The sequence below is a fragment of the Podarcis vaucheri genome, assembly GCF_965113315.1.
Source record: "Podarcis vaucheri genome assembly, chromosome: Z".
Classification (NCBI taxonomy): Eukaryota; Metazoa; Chordata; class Lepidosauria; order Squamata; family Lacertidae; genus Podarcis; species Podarcis vaucheri.
Genome location: NC_138758.1, coordinates 5750151 through 5767482, shown reverse-complemented (window position 1 = coordinate 5767482; position 17332 = coordinate 5750151). Strand labels below are relative to the sequence as shown.

At 42.9% G+C, this 17332-nt stretch overlaps 1 protein-coding gene across 5 annotated transcripts in view; it reads left to right on the top strand.

Annotated features, from left to right (window-relative positions):
- FGF13 (fibroblast growth factor 13) overlaps nucleotides 1-17332 on the top strand; it is a 249487-nt gene that overhangs the window by 127268 nt on the left and 104887 nt on the right. For 2 of the 5 annotated variants that reach the window (XM_082207310.1, XM_082207311.1), the window contains exon 3: nucleotides 9312-9575. The exons of 1 other annotated variant lie outside the window; for it this stretch is intronic. In XM_082207310.1, the coding sequence (XP_082063436.1) occupies nucleotides 9312-9575 (264 nt within the window). The remainder of the gene's footprint in view (nucleotides 1-9311; nucleotides 9576-17332) is intronic. 2 more of the 5 variants (XM_082207312.1, XM_082207314.1) reach the window with 1 other exon arrangement.

Here is a 17332-nt window from a genome sequence, read left to right as displayed (position 1 = left end):
ATTTCCTGTAAGATGTGTGTGTGAGAGAGAGTGGTGGTGGAGGGACGACTAAAATTGGGGCTTTCAGAAAGCTTTGAGGGTGCCCTTTAGGCTGCAGTACCAGCCTGCCTGGGAACTAGTCAGCTAACCCCCCCCCCAAGCCGATCAGATCTTCTTCTGAGTCTGCCCGCCTGGGCTTAAACCTTCGTCGCTAGTTAGATCTTGCCTGACTTTGACTTCACAACTTCCCCCAGCTCCCTCTGATCCCTGGTTCTTGCTTTGGAAGTCAGTCGCTACCAGTACTCAAGGATGACGGGACAGTAAAGTCCTCTTAACTGTGTACTAGTGTTTCCAAAGGGAATGCTCTGCAAGCACATCCCTGCTGCCTAGTACCTTAACGGAGTTTGAAAACTTTCTTACACCTGGAAATAAAGACTTCATCACCCCACTTTCTAAAGCAGAGGCAATTTATAGCTCATTGATGTGGTGATATCTTCATTTCATGACAGGCATTTATCTTTAGCACTCATGATATACAGTTATAGGCAAAAGTGCTGCGGTATTAACTTTGCGTACCAGTGCCAGAAATATAATGATTACCCCCCTCCAGCTCTTCACTGTGCTTGCTGATTTGAGTTATATTTCATGCCTTTTAATGTGGTGGACATCAAGGCAACTGTGTCACACTGGCTGGTGTAAGACGAGTGTGTGTTTGCATGTCAGAGAGAAAGGAAGAGGGAGAGGGAGGGAGAAAGATATTGGCTTATATGGTTGCTGAGTTCTGCCACACTCTACTGTGACCAAAACACAGAATCTGGGGTGGAGCTATGCAGCTGAAGGAGCAGATTATGTAAATAAGGGTCTCCTTGATTCCTCATAGCTACTAAATGTAAGAAATGAAAATCAGGTAAGGCTAAAATATTGGAGGGACAGAAAAGCACACATGGGGAAAGAGCAGCAGAATAGTAACATTGTCCAATGACATCCACTTTTGTGTCATGCCACACTACACTGTTGTCAAAGAAATTTAATGCAACATGGCAGTAGATCGATCATAAAGTCACCGTTCCATAACAACTGGTAATGTAATGTAAAATGAACATTAGAAACTGGGACAGAAGATCTAGCATTATAACCAGGATAACTAACACAATAATCCCTATGTTTGAATGCACTTTCAGAGTTATGGATGTGACTCTTACACTCCACAGAAATTCCTCTATTCAGGCAAGCAAAATGAAATTCTCACAGTTCAGCGACACATTCCAGCCAGGCACAGGCACTCAAAAACTGGACCAATGAGGAGTCTGACCTGGGGATGGGCAAACCCTGAGGAAAGTTTCAGGGGCCACATTCAGCCTGGGGTCTAAGGTTCCCCACCTTTGCTCTGAAGAAATCCATCATTCAAGTAGCTCCACTCAAAAAGTTCATAAGACTTGATTGACTCCACTGCATAAATCCCTCCTGTGTGTTTGACCCTTTGTGGCTTACATGACTTTCTCTCACACACCTGCAACATTTCCTAGCTCACCAGGGTATATTGCCAATGCCCCCTTTGATGGAAGGCTGTTAAACATTTAAGCACACTAATGGGTGTGCTGGAGTAGTATTTAAGATTGTGGACTTGTGTGTGTTCATTGGCTCCATTAAGTTGTCCATATCTGCCACTGCATCAAGAAACAGACTTCCACGGGTGTGCATGTTGTTGTTGTTGTTGTTTTAAAAAAGCCAGGCTTATTGTGATTCTGGGTTCTTCAACGAATTCCTTTCCTGGCTTTAGACCATCATGTTAAGAGATGTTTTACTGTGTTTTACAGCGATGGCATCGATCATATCACAGGGAAAGTACCCTCTGCATTCAAATAATATTTTATGACAATTTCAGATTCCAGGAATGACTTCCAAAAGGTGAGAATTCAGAGCTAGTCAGCAGGTTCAGAAAAATTGTGTGATGTAGCCCTTTGGGAACTGGAACCATGACACTTCTCCATCTGCTGGGGAATTTTTTTCATGGGCCATGGATCACATTCCCAGGAGCCACATGACAGGTGGAGCCAGAGGCAGAAGTGGGTGGAGCAATTAATGTGACTCTTAATTCTGTACAGTCTATTACATTCCACTCATACAAAGGATGGGTCTCCAGCCTCCATCGTGACAACCAAGATACAGGATCAGAGTTTAAGGAAGGAAGGCAAAAGCACTTCCAGGGGGTACAGGTCAGGACTTTGTGGGTTGTGGCATGGCCTCGGGAGATTCCCAAGGACCATAAAGAGGTATCAAGGGCCACATTTGGGCCCCAAACCTGAAGATCCCACCACTGATCTACTGATGGGCAGCAACTCTATGGATTTTCAGACAACTGTTTTCTGCAGGCCTACCTGGAGATGCTGGGGATTGAACCTGGGACTTTTGACAGTCAAAGCATGAGCTCTTACCACTGAGCTACAACTCTGACCTCCTACATTTTTCAGTATTTTTATGCCAATCCTTGGCATCTCCAGCAGTTTTCAGAATGGAGCCCTGGAGGCAGTGCTGAACTAGATGGATCAATACCCTGGCTCAGTACAACTCAGAATATTACACTGGGTTATCACCGTATCATACTTTCCTATCCATCAAGGCATGCAGAAAGTCCCAGGTTCAGTCTTTGACATCCCCAGGCAGAGACCCCTGTCTTAAATCCTGGAGAGCTGCTTCCAGTCAGTGTAAATAATAATGAGCTCAATGGACCAATAACCTGACTTGGTCTAATGCAACTTGCTATGCTCCTGCTTAAACCAGCCCTTTATGCAGACCCATAACAACTGGGACCTTGCATTATTTTTTTAGGACAAGGAACATAGCCCACCTGTAGCACACATACTCAGCATGCAGAAGTTCAATTCCTCACTATCTCCATCTAGGTCTCGGAAAGACATCTGTCTGAAACGCAGCTACTAGTCAATGTTGCTGATGCTGAGTCGACTCAACCAATGGTCTGACTTAGTATAACGCAACATCCTGTGCCAACCTAGACAGAGTGTCTCAGTGGGGTGTGGGTCTTCCCTGAAATGACAGGGGCTGTAACCCAGAGGCGTAGCGTGGGTTGCTGGCACCCAGGGTGGGGTAAGTGTTGCGCCCTCCTGGTGGAATGGGCAACGGTCAGTCCCTTTGCCTGTCAGCATCTCAAGGAAGTCTTTCCTTGCAAACTAGCCCCAACCTGGGAGTGGAGATAAGGCAGAGAAACAAGAAGTCAGGAGTGGGTTATGCAGAGGATAGAAATGATGAAAATTCAGAAAGTGCAGATAAGTTGTTGTGAGAGCTGAACAGAGATGCAATGAATGTTTGCTAATTGCCGCTTATGAACTGAATATTCACTGCTGTGGAGAAATGTCCCAAGCAAGTAATGTATTGCCTGATCAATGGAGGAGAGAGGAGAAGTCGGAAAATCACCCTACCTAATGCAGGACAACCAGAAAATCCTGTGTTTTGAAGGGGTTGGCAGGGCTGGTGCACAAAAGTCTGAAATGATATGTGGCAGTTAGCCAGGACAGGCTGTGCAATGGATGGAAGAACCAAAGGGCAGTGGCAGCACCAGGGAGTGTGAAACAGCTGGTCAGTGCTTTGAATCAGAAACTAATAATTCAAGGTGCTAGTTTTAACCTATAAAGCCTTAAATGGCTCAGGACCACAATACCTGAAGGACCACCTCACTCCATATAAACCATCCCAGACCCTGAGATCATCATCTGAGGCCCTCCTTCATGTGCCTCCTCCTTGAGAGGTCCAGAGGGTGGCAACACAAGAATGGGCCTTCTCTATACTGGCTCCCTGTCTGTGGAATGCTCTCCCCAGAGAGGTTCACCTGGCACCTTCATTAGGTGCAAGGCAAAAGTGTTCCTCTTCAATCACACTGTTGGCTGATTAATATTCTACAGCCTTTTAAATGTATCTGTGGGAAGGGGTGTGTGTGTTGTTTTGCTCTTTTGTTTTTACTTATTTGCTTGCTTTTATCCTGTATTTTATTCTGTGAATCCCCCTGAGATCTTATAATGAAGGGCAGTACATAAATCTAAAAAATAAAATACAAGGGAAAAGATCCTGATGAACAGAATTGTCCAGATCATGTGATGGCTGTTCTTCAAGAAGGCAGCAATATCCATCAAGAAAAAATTGAAGGTTTCAAACTTACTTTATTTATTTAACTTAAAAAATCTTGTATATGACTATTCATTTTGTGTGTGTGTGTGTGTGTGTGTGTGTGTGTGTGTGAGAGAGAGAGAGAGAGAGAGAGAGAGAGATTTACAACTGTGGAAAATAAAACCATACAACAAAAATGTTTTTAAAAATAGAAACCAGACACCGGCTAGCTATTGTGGAAATAGGTATTCTTAATTGCCTGCATAAGCCTGGTGGAATGGAAAAGTTTTCAGAAGGCTTTTGAAAACTGGCACAGAGGCTGCCAGCAGACTCTCTGTTGGCAGAGTATTCCAACGGTACTTTGCTGAGGACACTATATGGCTGAGTTTCTTGCTGTTATCAAGTGAGCCTCGCCAACTTGGTGAATATCCAGCGATGCTCCTGCTGATGACCTCTGCTCAGTCTGGAATATAAAGGTTCAGGCAGTTCCCGAGGGACCCTGGACCTAAGTGGTTCAGGGCTTTTGTAAATTAATACATCTCTACAAAATGGGGAGGAGAGGGAGTAAGAGAGAAACTAAGATCTTCTTGTTCTTTTTTTCTCTCTTGCAAGTGTCCTAGTTTCAGAGTCATTTTGTCAGATTAATCCCAAGCAGAAATATTTGCTTTCTCTTCCCCCCCCCCCGCACCTTTAGCAAGCTCTGTGCAGAACCAAATTTTTGGCATGACATTTTGTGGTGGTGGGGAGGGGGAATTACTAGCTTTGAAGACAACCTCCAGCTTCTCCCTGCTGCTACGAAGTTTCCTGAAAGCTCGCTTCTTAGTGATATCAACTCTGCCATGCTTTGCTAAATTCCCTTGAAATAAAAGCTGGTTCTTATTTTTAAGAGCAGTTACCCAGCAACACAGCCTCATGCCCTCCCGGATTTATGTTGCCTTCCTCCTCCACAACTCCCTCCCCACCAAAAAACAACAACCCTGCTTTGTTCTGCTGTTAACTTTATGGGCTGCTTTTAAGTGGTGCATTCGGGTGAGTGTGTTAATGATCATTACCAACGACTGTCTGTTACGCTGTGAAGCGTTTCCTGGTGATTAAAGGGGGCATGCAAACAGACAATTGAACCATAGACCAGGTCAAAGGCCACAGCCTGAGGCTGACTACCTAATCCCATGGCCTGATTACTTCTGCAAAAGTCATTAAGGTTTTGACGGGCAAATAAAACAATGGACAAGTTCTGCGTCCTTCTTCTAGACCTGGAACAAATTGTCTATGTGGTTTGCAATTGATGTGAGCGCTTGCAGAACTGACTGCTCTTCCATTCTAAAATGCGGCAGGGGGCACCCCTAGTATTTCATGGTGAGGCTAGGCTAGTCCTCTTTTTCCTTCCACTCCAGTTATCCTAGAAAAAGGATTTTTGAGGGGATGGCCCCTGGCTTATTACATACCCTCCAACATTTCACTGATGAAAATAGGGAGGTCCCATTCCATAATGATAATTTATATATATATATATACCCCCAACGTATTATTGGGTTGCCCCAGCACTTTGGGCAGCTTCCAACATATATTAAAACATCATTAAACATTTAAAAAATAAACTTCCCTATGCAGGATTGCCATAAGATGGCTCGGGGGTTGGACAACTCTGTACCCTCCAATATTTCTTCAATGAAAATAGGGACATCCTAAGGAAAAGTGGTTCATTCCAGGATCAAATAAGAAACCGAGTATGGCTTCTCTAAATCAGGGATGTCCCTGGAAAATAGGGACACTTGCAGGGTCTGTGATTAAATTCCTTCCATATTAAGGATGAGCAAATGTGTGAATTTGTTTCCTGTCTGTTATTCATCCCCTGCCTCATCTTAACTCAGTTTGCCACAATTCTGCATTAGTTGGTGATTATTAATTTTTAATTCCTCGGATTAACCCATCGGTACATTTCTCCTAATAGAAACGTATGCAATTTCTCCTAATATAACTCTCTCACTTTTGTAAGTGATTTCCCCATATATAAAGCAATTTATTTGCATGCTATTTTCACTTAACATACACATTCTTATCCATGTTTTGTCCCTGTTATACACTTTCGGCTGAATTACTGTGTTGAAAAATTTGAAAGAAGCATTAATTTCATGTGTTATTCTGGGAAGTGCAAATTAGGTAGGTTTGCATTAAAATTCAAACTGAGCTGATTTTCTCCTCATCCCTGATGAAAGCCTGCATGTTCAGCTCTGTTCATCCCATTTCTTTTCTGCGAGGCCTTTGGAACAGCAAGCCATGAGAGCAAACTGTTCATATTTTCTCCTTGTCACAACCTGCTGTTTTGCAGCACAGTCTGAGGTGCTTAGATGTACAGCACTTATTCCACAGACAGTACTTACAGGGATGGTGACCTTGGGTTGTTGTTTTTTGCCCCCCCCCTCTTTTTTGTGGGCACCCTTGGTTTTAGTATCTATTTCTGTTATTCTTGTGTGAACTGCTTGGGGGACCTAGACTTAAAAATGGGAAACACATTTTTAAAACAGCTTCATTTGCAAATTTCACTCAAGGCTGTGGACTTCACAACACAACATCTCACAGGCTATTGAACCTGCTAATTATATATTTTTTTTGAAATCCGCAAGTTTAGAAATCAGCTGCCAATGGATATGCATGAGGTTAAGGTTTTGAAAAAATTTACTCCCCTGGTGGGCACCAAGTGTTTGAATTTTATAATGCCGCCTGCAGAGCAGATTCGTTTGGAGAAAGCTAGTTATGCCCATTCATTTCAATATGTCTGCTATGAGTAGGACAGATGAAAGAAAATGCTTCTTCATGTAGTTAAACTACAGCAAGCTTCTACTATGTTCTTACAACTAGCAATTCTATAGATATAGGACCATGTGTTACCAGTGCTGAAATCACAACACTAGCTGCCAGTGAGCTAATGGGCCCAATTCAAAGTGGTAGAACCAGCGTATAAAGCCCTAATAGGCTTGGGACCTGAGTGCCTTCCCTGGTATCAACCATCTTGGACTACAATCAGCAGGTGAGGCCTTGGTAGTGGAGCCATGACTGGGGAATTTTTGCAATAAGGAAAGTGAAAGGAACATTCAAGGGGAAGTGTGGGATAGCCCTTTCTTTGATGTAACACCATCATGTGACATCTCCACAAACATATCAGATTGATCTGGAAATAGCCAACATTTGCCTAACTGCCCTGCCAATAACACAGGATGCAGTGAATGAACTTTATTACGGTCACAGACCTGGATTAAGAAAAGCATATAGATAAAATAGTAGTTGGGATTTTTGACCGATAATTGTTAGGGCAAATGAGGACAAGGAAACAGGCATAAAACTTCCGAATAAAATACAAGATTAAACACAGATAATGGATGGATAAAAAACTAATAATTAAAACAGATAAGAGCTAAAAACCAACAAAGACACACAGTTAAAACAACTGTAAGAGCATAAGAACTAAAAGACTTGCAGATAAAACAACTATAAGAGGCTGCAGAGTAGAAGCCTCTTAAATAGAGCACACTCACAACGTTAAAAACTGCTGTGCAAATATGGTTAAAACAGACAATTAAAACAATATACAACACTAATTTTAGAAACAATGTACAACAATAAACTGTCCCAGGTAGTTGACTCAGAATCACCCATGGAACCGTGTTTGGGGCTTTTCATGCCGGACTATTTTGAGTTGGGCGATGGTCTGCGCCTACAGATCTGTAGACAGAATCTGGCAACCATCCAGGTCATCTTCTGATCTTTGCCCAGCAGCAAAAGGTCAAATTTTTGCTTTTGCGGGAGGTCGGCGAGCCTCACCAGTAGGGGATCCATGATCTTACTATGCGGCTCTTTATAAAAGGGACATCTAAAAAACAAGTGTTCTGGGCTTCCTATCTCTCCCAATGGACAGGTGCAAAGTCTCTGAGCATACGGGATCCTTCTAAAGGCTCCATCCAGGACCGGCGAGGGCAGAGCCGAGCTTCTGGCGAGTGTAAAGGCCCTTCTAGCATCCCTAGATACGAGATAGAAGAGTTATGCTGCTGGTGCGGCTATCTCTCTCTCGATTTCTCTGATTCTGTAGTTGGGGCACCTTGCACAGTCCTGCTGTCTCTCGGTGTCTAATATCCTTTGCCTGACCATAGCTTTTGCCTGGTCCAAACCCAGACTTAGAAGGGCTTAAGGGACAAAACCCAATTTCCGGAGGGTGTTCAGGACTGCAGTCTGCCAGCCCGACTGGAATTGGTCACAGAGGATCAATGGGGCTATCCCTCGCGGGAGCAGGTTCAATGTCAGCCATTTGTAAATTGATGCTAGCCTCCACTCTCATCATCCCCGTTTCCAATCTAACCCATGCGTTTGAGACACATCTGGGGACTTGGAGGAGAGCTCTAAGAAGTCTGGATTGAACAGGATGCAGTGCAAGCAGGAATCTTGATACCCCAAAGGTCTAACCCGTAGTTTGGAATGTCCCTGACAATATTCTCTGAAACATTATTTGGTTTCATGACAGGCTTCCAGGGGTTCCTCAGCATATAAGCTGACACGGAAGTATTTTCTGGAATGTAGAAGGCAGTGTTTGAATTATTAGGGGATGGGGTAAACCATGAGATCCCCCCACCCCACCCCACCCCACCCCAACATGCTCCCTCTTTTTGCGCCTTCTGGAACGAACTGTAAATTTGAATGCCAGTGAATGATGATCCGTCTTCTGAAAAAAAGTACCTTGGCCTATAGAGTCTAATAGCAATATGATGTGAGTAATGCTGGGTATCTGTGCAAATTGCTCATTGCTGTTCTGAATATAAAATGAGTAGCTCTGGCCATTAAAACCTGCATGATATCTTAGCTGTTACTGTATGTAATCTGCATGCAAAATATAGCCATGTATTCCACTAAAATGGTAGCAAAAAAGAGAGGTTATATGTGGTATAGATGCCTTGTATTCAGTCTTTTCCCGAATACATTTTTAAGATATGTAAGCTACCTTTCTTAACACAGTATCCCTTCCTAGACAATGCTAGAAAGACTGGTGTAAGCATGGAAATATAGAAGTAAATGACTCCTATCCTCTTGTCTCCTCTTCCTCTGCCATCATAAGCCAGAGTACGTTAATTCTCGTCATTCTTTTCTTTTTCTCTCTACCAATGTTTCCCCCTCCCCTCCTCTCCCTGCTCCCATGTCCTTCTCTGCCCCTCCCTGTATCATTATAGAGTTGATTTGCTTCTCTAGATTTTTTTTCTTTGTTTTAATTTTATTTTTTCCCTTTCGTTCTAACTTAAGTTCATTTTGTTATGTGGTGACCGCAGTTATGGATGACGCTCCCCCCGGCACACAGGAATATATTATGTTACGGCAAGATTCCATCCAATCTACGGAATTAAAGAAAAAAGAATCCCCCTTTCGTGCTAAATGTCACGAAATCTTCTGCTGTCCTCTGAAGCAAGTGCACCTCAAAGAGAACACAGAACCTGAAGGTTTGTGCACCACGAGATCCATGTTCGTTTTCTTTTTCCCGGTTTTTAAATTTTTTATTTTCCTTTCCTTTGTTTTTGTTTCTTTCGGAGAGAGCGTGCCTGTCCTACGGATTGTGTCTTGTGTGTTCTTTGGCCTGTGTTTAATATAATGCAACTGGATGCAGCGATTTGCCTGGGGTTCATGTATCACCCTCTGCTACTTTGCTTGCTTGTTAATGTCTGATACGAGTCATGGGCCACTGTATAAAATATAATTCACTGATATAGGAAAACCTTTTGTGGGTGTGTGGGTGTATGTGTGTATATATGTATATATATACGTATATGTATATATATAAATATATATATATTATAGTTGACAATGCTTTAAAAATTACTGATCAAAACTTTTATTTCTGTCCATTTTCATCATTACACTTGCCTTTTGGCTGCCAAAACTTGCTTGCTTTTTCTAAAACAGCATCTTAACAGCTCCCTCTTCTCTCTCTTCACCTGAGAAGTTCTCCTCCACCTTAGTATTTCAAAGTTGCACTCAGCTGGGAATAAATATTAGATCGCACTTAAAGCTGGATTCTCTGACACTTTTACACTTCATAAAGCTTTTGCGCATTGCTGTCCAAAAAAAAAAAAAAAGGCTTATAAAAGCTGTAGTTTGGCAAAGCAGGATAAGTTGAATGTACTGCACGCCCGGTTGCATTTTGGAGAAGTTCTGTGCATGCAGTAGAGCTAATGTCTGAGTGGAATGTTTCCTTTTTATTTTCCAGAGATGGTAATCAGGTATGGGTGACCACTTGCTTGCTTGTTCCCCAGAAACTATTAATAAGGAAATGTGTCTTGTTAGCCTGTCAGTTTGGGGTATATATGAGCTTAAACATCCACCCTCTCCAGACAACCTAATTCTTGATTTTCTGTAATGCTGTTTTTATATGTTTTCCACTACTGCCTCAATTCCTATCTGGTAAGACTTTGCACGTTTTACATGAGCTTCTATATATGGTCCAATAGCAGATGTCTTTATAACAAAGAAAGAGTGCATTTCAGAGGTTATAAATATATAGGAATGGATCCTACTCTGACTGATACAGGTGTGATAAAATGAGGGTTTGTGCAACACAATTGCCATGTCACAACTGTCTGGTTTCTACAGTCACAATGTGTACACATGGGGCACATCAGTGTATGTGATGCTTCACAGTTACATCAGCAAAATGGAGTAAGTCTCTGCCCTCAGTGAGCTTACATACTGCTAGTGGTACTCCTCTTTCCATTATCAAGTTCTGTAGGTTTCCAGTATGCATGTGTGTCCCCAAAATAAACATAGTGGTGCTTCAAAGTTAACATGAACAAAACAGACAGGTGTCTGATTTCAAGGAGCTTACATATTCCTAATGGGCCTCATTGCATTATCCCATTCTATGGCCATACAACTATCCCATAGCCAAATAGGCCCATGAAGATTGCATATGTAACATGACAGTTTCTGCAGTTTTAAATGGAAAATATGATTGCCTGTTTTGTCAGAAGATAGGTTGCAATAAACACTTTCAAGAAGTCTGAGAGGCACATGTGTTTTTCTTTTGCCTGCACCTATGTTTGTCTAGGATTGTTGCTGTTACCCACAAATGTAGATCTTTGCTTTACTAAATATTACAGAAACAACATCTATAGCTATGAAAAAGGAACAACAGTGAAATCTTTCTTTTCTCTTTGGTAGATTGTAGCTCAGTTTAATGCTTTCATTAGCATGGGCATGTGAGATAGGCAAATTCTGAGAGATTTAATTCATGCAGCTACATGTGTAATAAAAGTGGAACAGTTCCTGAATCTCTGAATTTTATTATCTTTCATGTCAAAGCAATGGCCTTTGGTTTTAGATTTAGATGTTCAAAAAACAACAGTTGCTCTGCAAACAAACTGGCCAGAAGCTTCAAATGTCAGTGAGTTGTGGCTGGCAAAAGTTGGCAATTCAAACAACATTTGGATTATTTTGGGGTTTCATTTGTATTCATGCATAGTTTCTTGCAAGGAGAAGCTTAGAAGTTCTAGAAAATTGTCCTTTACTAACAATTGTGTTGCTTGATTTTTTTCCCCAAAAGAAAAAGTGATGCTACTGATGTCAGAGAGAAACATGCATTGTTTTAGAAATAACAGAATTGCTGAGTGTTTTAAGTTGAATTTTTAACACTATTTTGTTCATGAACATTCAGTTTGGTATTATCGTTCCTGGTTATAACTTATGTTTGTAGCCGTATTTGTATATTATTGCTACAAGTATGAAGCATCTATTTATAGAAGGCACTTTATAGAAGGGTCTTGATATACATGGGGTCATATCAGACAATACCCTTTTGCTGATCCTACCGTTATGAGGGTGGAGAACAAATGTCTGTCATCCCTGTCTGCCACCCTGATAATGCCATCCACTGGAGCAGAATGTTTGATTTTTGGTTCAGGTGTGAAAAATGCAAGTGGTGTAGGTCAAAATCATGTAGTCAATCTCCTGCCTGAAAAACAAAAACAAAAAAACAAAGCCTCCAACAGAGGTTTAATCACAGAATTTGGGGGTTCCAACCTTACTAGGTTTTGCTCACATAAGACTGCCTTGTTTAATTGAGTGCTTGCTAATCTCTCAATTGGAGGGACATGGGTGGTGCTGTGGGTTAAACCACAGAGCCTAGGACTTGCTGATCAGAAGGTTGGCGGTTCAAATCCCCGCAACAGGGTGAGCTCCCGTTGCTCGGTCCCTGCTGCTGCCAACCTAGCAGTTTGAAAGCACGTCAAAGTGCAAGTAAATAAATAGGTACCACTCTGGCGGGAAGGTAAACGCCGTTTCTGTGCACTGCTCTGGTTTGCCAGAAGTGGCTTAGTCATGCTGGCCACATGACTCGGAAGCTGTACGCCGGCTCCCTCGGTCAGTTAAGCGAAATGAGCACCACAACCTCAGAGTCGGCCACGACTGGACCTAATGGTCAGGGGTCCCTTTACCTTTACCTAATCTCTCAACTGCTCATGTACTGTCATTCTTTAAAAGAAAAGAAAGCCTGACTCATTATTTCCAAAAAGACGAATATTATTCATGTAAAATGTATAAAGGTGAAGTCCCACACTGTGCTGTATTTCTTCAGCATAATATTTATATTAATACATGCATATTTTAATACAGTTATATACACTGCTTTATGTATCTGTTTAAGTGCTTGTTGCATTGGAAAACCTTGAATAAAAATGTGTACACTGCATTTAATAATGCATATAATCAAGCATATTATGTGCGAGCACTCTCACTATGTTTAATGGAACTGGGATGGGGGTAGAACCGTGCATTTTGTTGGGATTAAGGAGTGGAGTGAGGAATCCATTTGGATAAACTCAACACTGAGATTATGAGAAAATTCCACCCCCTTCTTACACAGGTTGAATTTCTATGTGCATTGGCTTTTGTCCTGGGATGCATTTGCAGGGAGGAACAGCACATGCTCCCTTCCCTCCATGTGATGGGTCAGATTGGTGAAGAGCCATCACCAAGTGGCCTTCTTGTTCCTTAACAAATGTAATTAGCACATGACTATATTAATCTCTTTTCCTTGGGATATTTGTAGAATTGAGCTCGAGATGGGCAGCTACCAGATGCAAATGCCGCTCTACCCCCCCCCCCCGCAATTCCAACAAGTTTCTCTTCTTCATAAAAAGCTTCTTCCCCCACCCCACGCCCTGGAAGCATTTCATTCAGCATGGTAGTTTCGTTGCTCCATTTCAGTGACATATTTTAATCATTAAGGCATTCTTCCAGAAAACGTTGTAGAACCAAAGAGACCAGACGGTCTGCCTCATTCTAATGCACATACCTAATAGCAAAAGACAAATGTCTTTTTCTCCTTCTGAGGATATATGTTTCCATTCACAAAGAGGCATCCAGGCACGAGATAAGGAAAGGCAATGTGATGTTATCTAATCCATAAATGTTGAGAGGGTGTCAGTTCCTGTACAGATGGAAACAAGAGTGCTGACTTATGCCAACTGCATGAATATTGCACTTTAAAAAAAAGAATGCTGTTTAGTGTGAAGATATGTACTCATGATTACTTGCCACATTTTAATTATTCTCTAACAATCTGGGAATATGTTAGTTGGGTGCCTCTTCCAGCATTTCTCTTCATAATTCATGCCATTCAGTTCAACTCATAGGATTCAAAAGTATATGAGTCATCTTTAAGATTTTGCTTGTACAGGGACAGCATGCTAGAAGGATCTAGGCTACATGTAATGATGTAGACCAAGGCACTTCTTCACACAAGGCATAGTTCAACTACAGAATTTGCTTCTTCAAGAGGCAATGATGGCCAGCAACTTGGTTGTCTTTAAAATAGGGTTGGACAAATTCATGGAAGACAAGGCTGTGCATGACTCCTAGCCACAATGGCTATGTTCTACCTCAGGCTTCCTCAATCTCGGCCCTCCCGATGTTTTTGGCCTACAACTCCCATGATCCCTAGCTATCAGGACCAGTGGTCAGGGATGATGGGAATTGTAGTCTCAAAACATCTGGAGGGCTGAGGTTGAGGAAGCCTGTTCTACCTCAGTGGTCAAAGGCAGAGGATAGTGTTATTGTGCTCAGGTGCTGTTTGAGGCTTTCCCATTGGGGCATCTGGTTGTGATAACAAGGTGCAAGGCTAGATGGGCCATTGTCCTGGTCCAGCAGAGTTATTCTTCTGTGCTTTTGTTCATATCAACTTAATCTAAAGTTTGTGTCCAACATTAGTTCTACTCTGAGCTGGTCCATGGAAATTAATAGAAATGGCTTACTTAGGTCCATTAATTTCAGAGGGTCTACTCTGAGTAGAACTTAGTTGGACACAAGCCTAAGTTTATATCAGCCTGTCCTAACCTTTGGCTTATTTGGCTATGTTTGAAGCAAGAGGAAGATCAAGAAAGTAGTAGGGCCCTTGTGTGGAGAAGATAGAGAAATGCTGTTGGATGACATAGAGAAGACAGAACTGCTCAACAACTACTTTGCATGACTGGCAGTGACTCTTTAGGATTTCAGACATAGGTCTTTCCCAACCCTATCTGAAGATGCCGAGGACTGGACCTGAGACCTTTTGCATACAAGGAAGATGCTTTACCCCCGAGCTATGCTCTGTCTCCTAAGGTGGGCCTTGGCCAATATCTTAGCCATCTAACTCCATTGCAACCAACCTTGGTTACCTCAGAAGCCCCCACAGAAGAAGTTGCGGAAAGGTCCATATGGTTGCCTGAGATTCCCCAGAGGCTTTTGCACATTCTCCATTACAGCCAGGCAAAAGCACAGAACATATGTATCACTCCACTCAAGCAGGGAATCTGGTTCTCGCGGCAGGAAGGCCATCTGAGAGGCATGCTGCAGCTATTTGTTCTCCTAAATAGTTTAAACATAAGCTGCTGCTATCTTTCCAAAACAGGGTTACGTAAAGAGAAGCCTGTTTCTGCAAAAACCTAATTTGTGTTAGTACATTTAGAGCAGCGAGGCTATAATGAGGTTGTGTGCGTGTTTCTCCCTTAAACACACACACACAAACACACCCCACCACCACTCATTGGTTAGTTGTCGTCATAGATAGTTTGGCGCATTGCCCATACCTCTGGTTTTGATGCGATTCCCCACCCACCCCTACCCCTCCTTCCCTCCCTCTGCAACAGTCTGCCTCCCTCAGGGCACACATAACCTTTTTAAACAAGAAAGTAGAGGAGCATGGCCAAGTCAGTGCATGAGAGAGGCTGGTAATGAAGGATGGCAGCCCTCAATGAGAAACACAGAAGTATGATGGGTTAGAGCAATGTTTCCCAAACTAAGTCTGAAAACAGCTGGAGACCCAAGGCTGGGAAACACCGGGCTAGAGAATGTTAAGGGTGCTAGGCAGAGAAGAGCCAGCGCATTGTGTGGGTGGGTGATCTAAGTTAGCCATGCCCATTCATTTCAATGTGTCTGCTCTGAGCAGGATAACTAAAAGGGAGTACTTCTTCACACAATGCAGAGTTACACCATGGAACTAATTCCCACTGGAGGCAGTGAAGGCTACCAACTTGGATGGCTTTTAAAGAGAACTGGGCAAATTGGTGGGGGATCAAGGCTACTAATGGCTACTCGACAGGATGACTATGCTCTGCCTCCACAGTTTGAGGCAGTAATGCTTCTGAACCCCATTTGCTGGAAATAATAATAATAATAATAATAATAATAATAATAATAATAATAATAATAATAATAATAATTTATTATTTATACCCTGCCCATCTGGCTGGGCCTCCCCAGCCACTCTGGGCGGCTTCCATAAAAACCAAAAATACAGTAAAATATCACACGTTAAAAACTTCCCTGAACAGGGCTGCCTTAAGATGTCTTCTGAATGTCAGGTAGTTGTTTATCGCTTTGACATCTGCTGGAAGGGCGTTCCACAGGGCGGGCGCCACTACCGAGAAGGCCCTCTGCCTGGTTCCCTGTAGCTTTGCTTCTTGCAATGAGGGAACCGCCAGAAGGCCCTCGGCGCTGGACCTCAGCGTCCGGGCAGAATGATGGGGGTGGAGACGCTCCTTCAGGTATACTGGACCGAGGCCGTTTAGGGCTTTAAAGGTCAGCACCAACACTTTGAATTGTGCTCGGAAACGTACTGGGAGCCAATGCAGGTCTTTCAAGACCGGTGTTATATGGTCTCGGCGGCCGCTCCCAGTCACCAGTCTAGCTGCCACATTCTGGATTAGTTGTAGTTTCTGAGTCACCTTCAAAGGTAGCCCCACGTAGAGTGCATTGCAGTAGTCCAAGCGGGAGATAACCAGAGCATGCACCACTCTGGCAAGACAGTCCGCAGGCAGGTAGGGTCTCAGCCTACGTACCAGATGGAGCTGATAAACAGCTGCCCTGGACACAGATTTGACCTGTGCCTCCATGGACAGCTGTGAGTCCAAAATGACTCCCAGGCTGCGCACCTGGTACTTCAGGGGCACAGTTACCCTATTCAGGACCAGGGAATCCTCCACACCTGCCCGCCTCCTGTCCCCCAAAAACATGGGAGTGGAGAGTGCTGAGGTGCTGCTTGAATATTTTGCCCAAGCAAAATATTGGCCATTGTGAGAACAGGATGCCAGACTATGTGGGCCACTGGCCTGATCCAGTGGGGTCTTCTTTGCTACTTAATGTTCATTTGCCTTTGACTAGCAATAGAAGAATCTGTACAAAAGTGCATTATTTTAGGCAAACTTGCCTAAACTATAAAATGTGTATATTGGGGGTGGGGTGGGGGTGGATCACACTAAAATGCTGATGAATTCTCAGGAAGACTTAGAAGAAGCCCCACCACCACTACAAATAGATGTGAAGATGAGAAGTGAACTTGAAAGAAATATGAGGAACTGAGAGGAATCAAAATTGAAAGTTTTGTTTCTCCCCCATGTGCTGTTTGTTAAAAATTAAGCCTCTGTATATGACCTCCCTATTTCTTGTCTGGGATGTCCTGGAATGAAGCATTCCAGCACCCATCCTTCTCCCCCCAGATAGGCTTAATTCACTTCAGCTGCCAGATATTAGCAGCAAACAATTCACTTCCCTCCTTTGCAGCACATATAGCTCCAGGTCCAACAATTTGCAAAGGTACATAAACAAATAAGTTACATAACCCCCAGCTCCATCCCACAAGAGCATAAATTTATGAACGGCAGATTACAAATCCATGAATGCCAAATAGCTCCTTATACCTGCAGACAAAAGAAGTGGTAAAAAATTTACC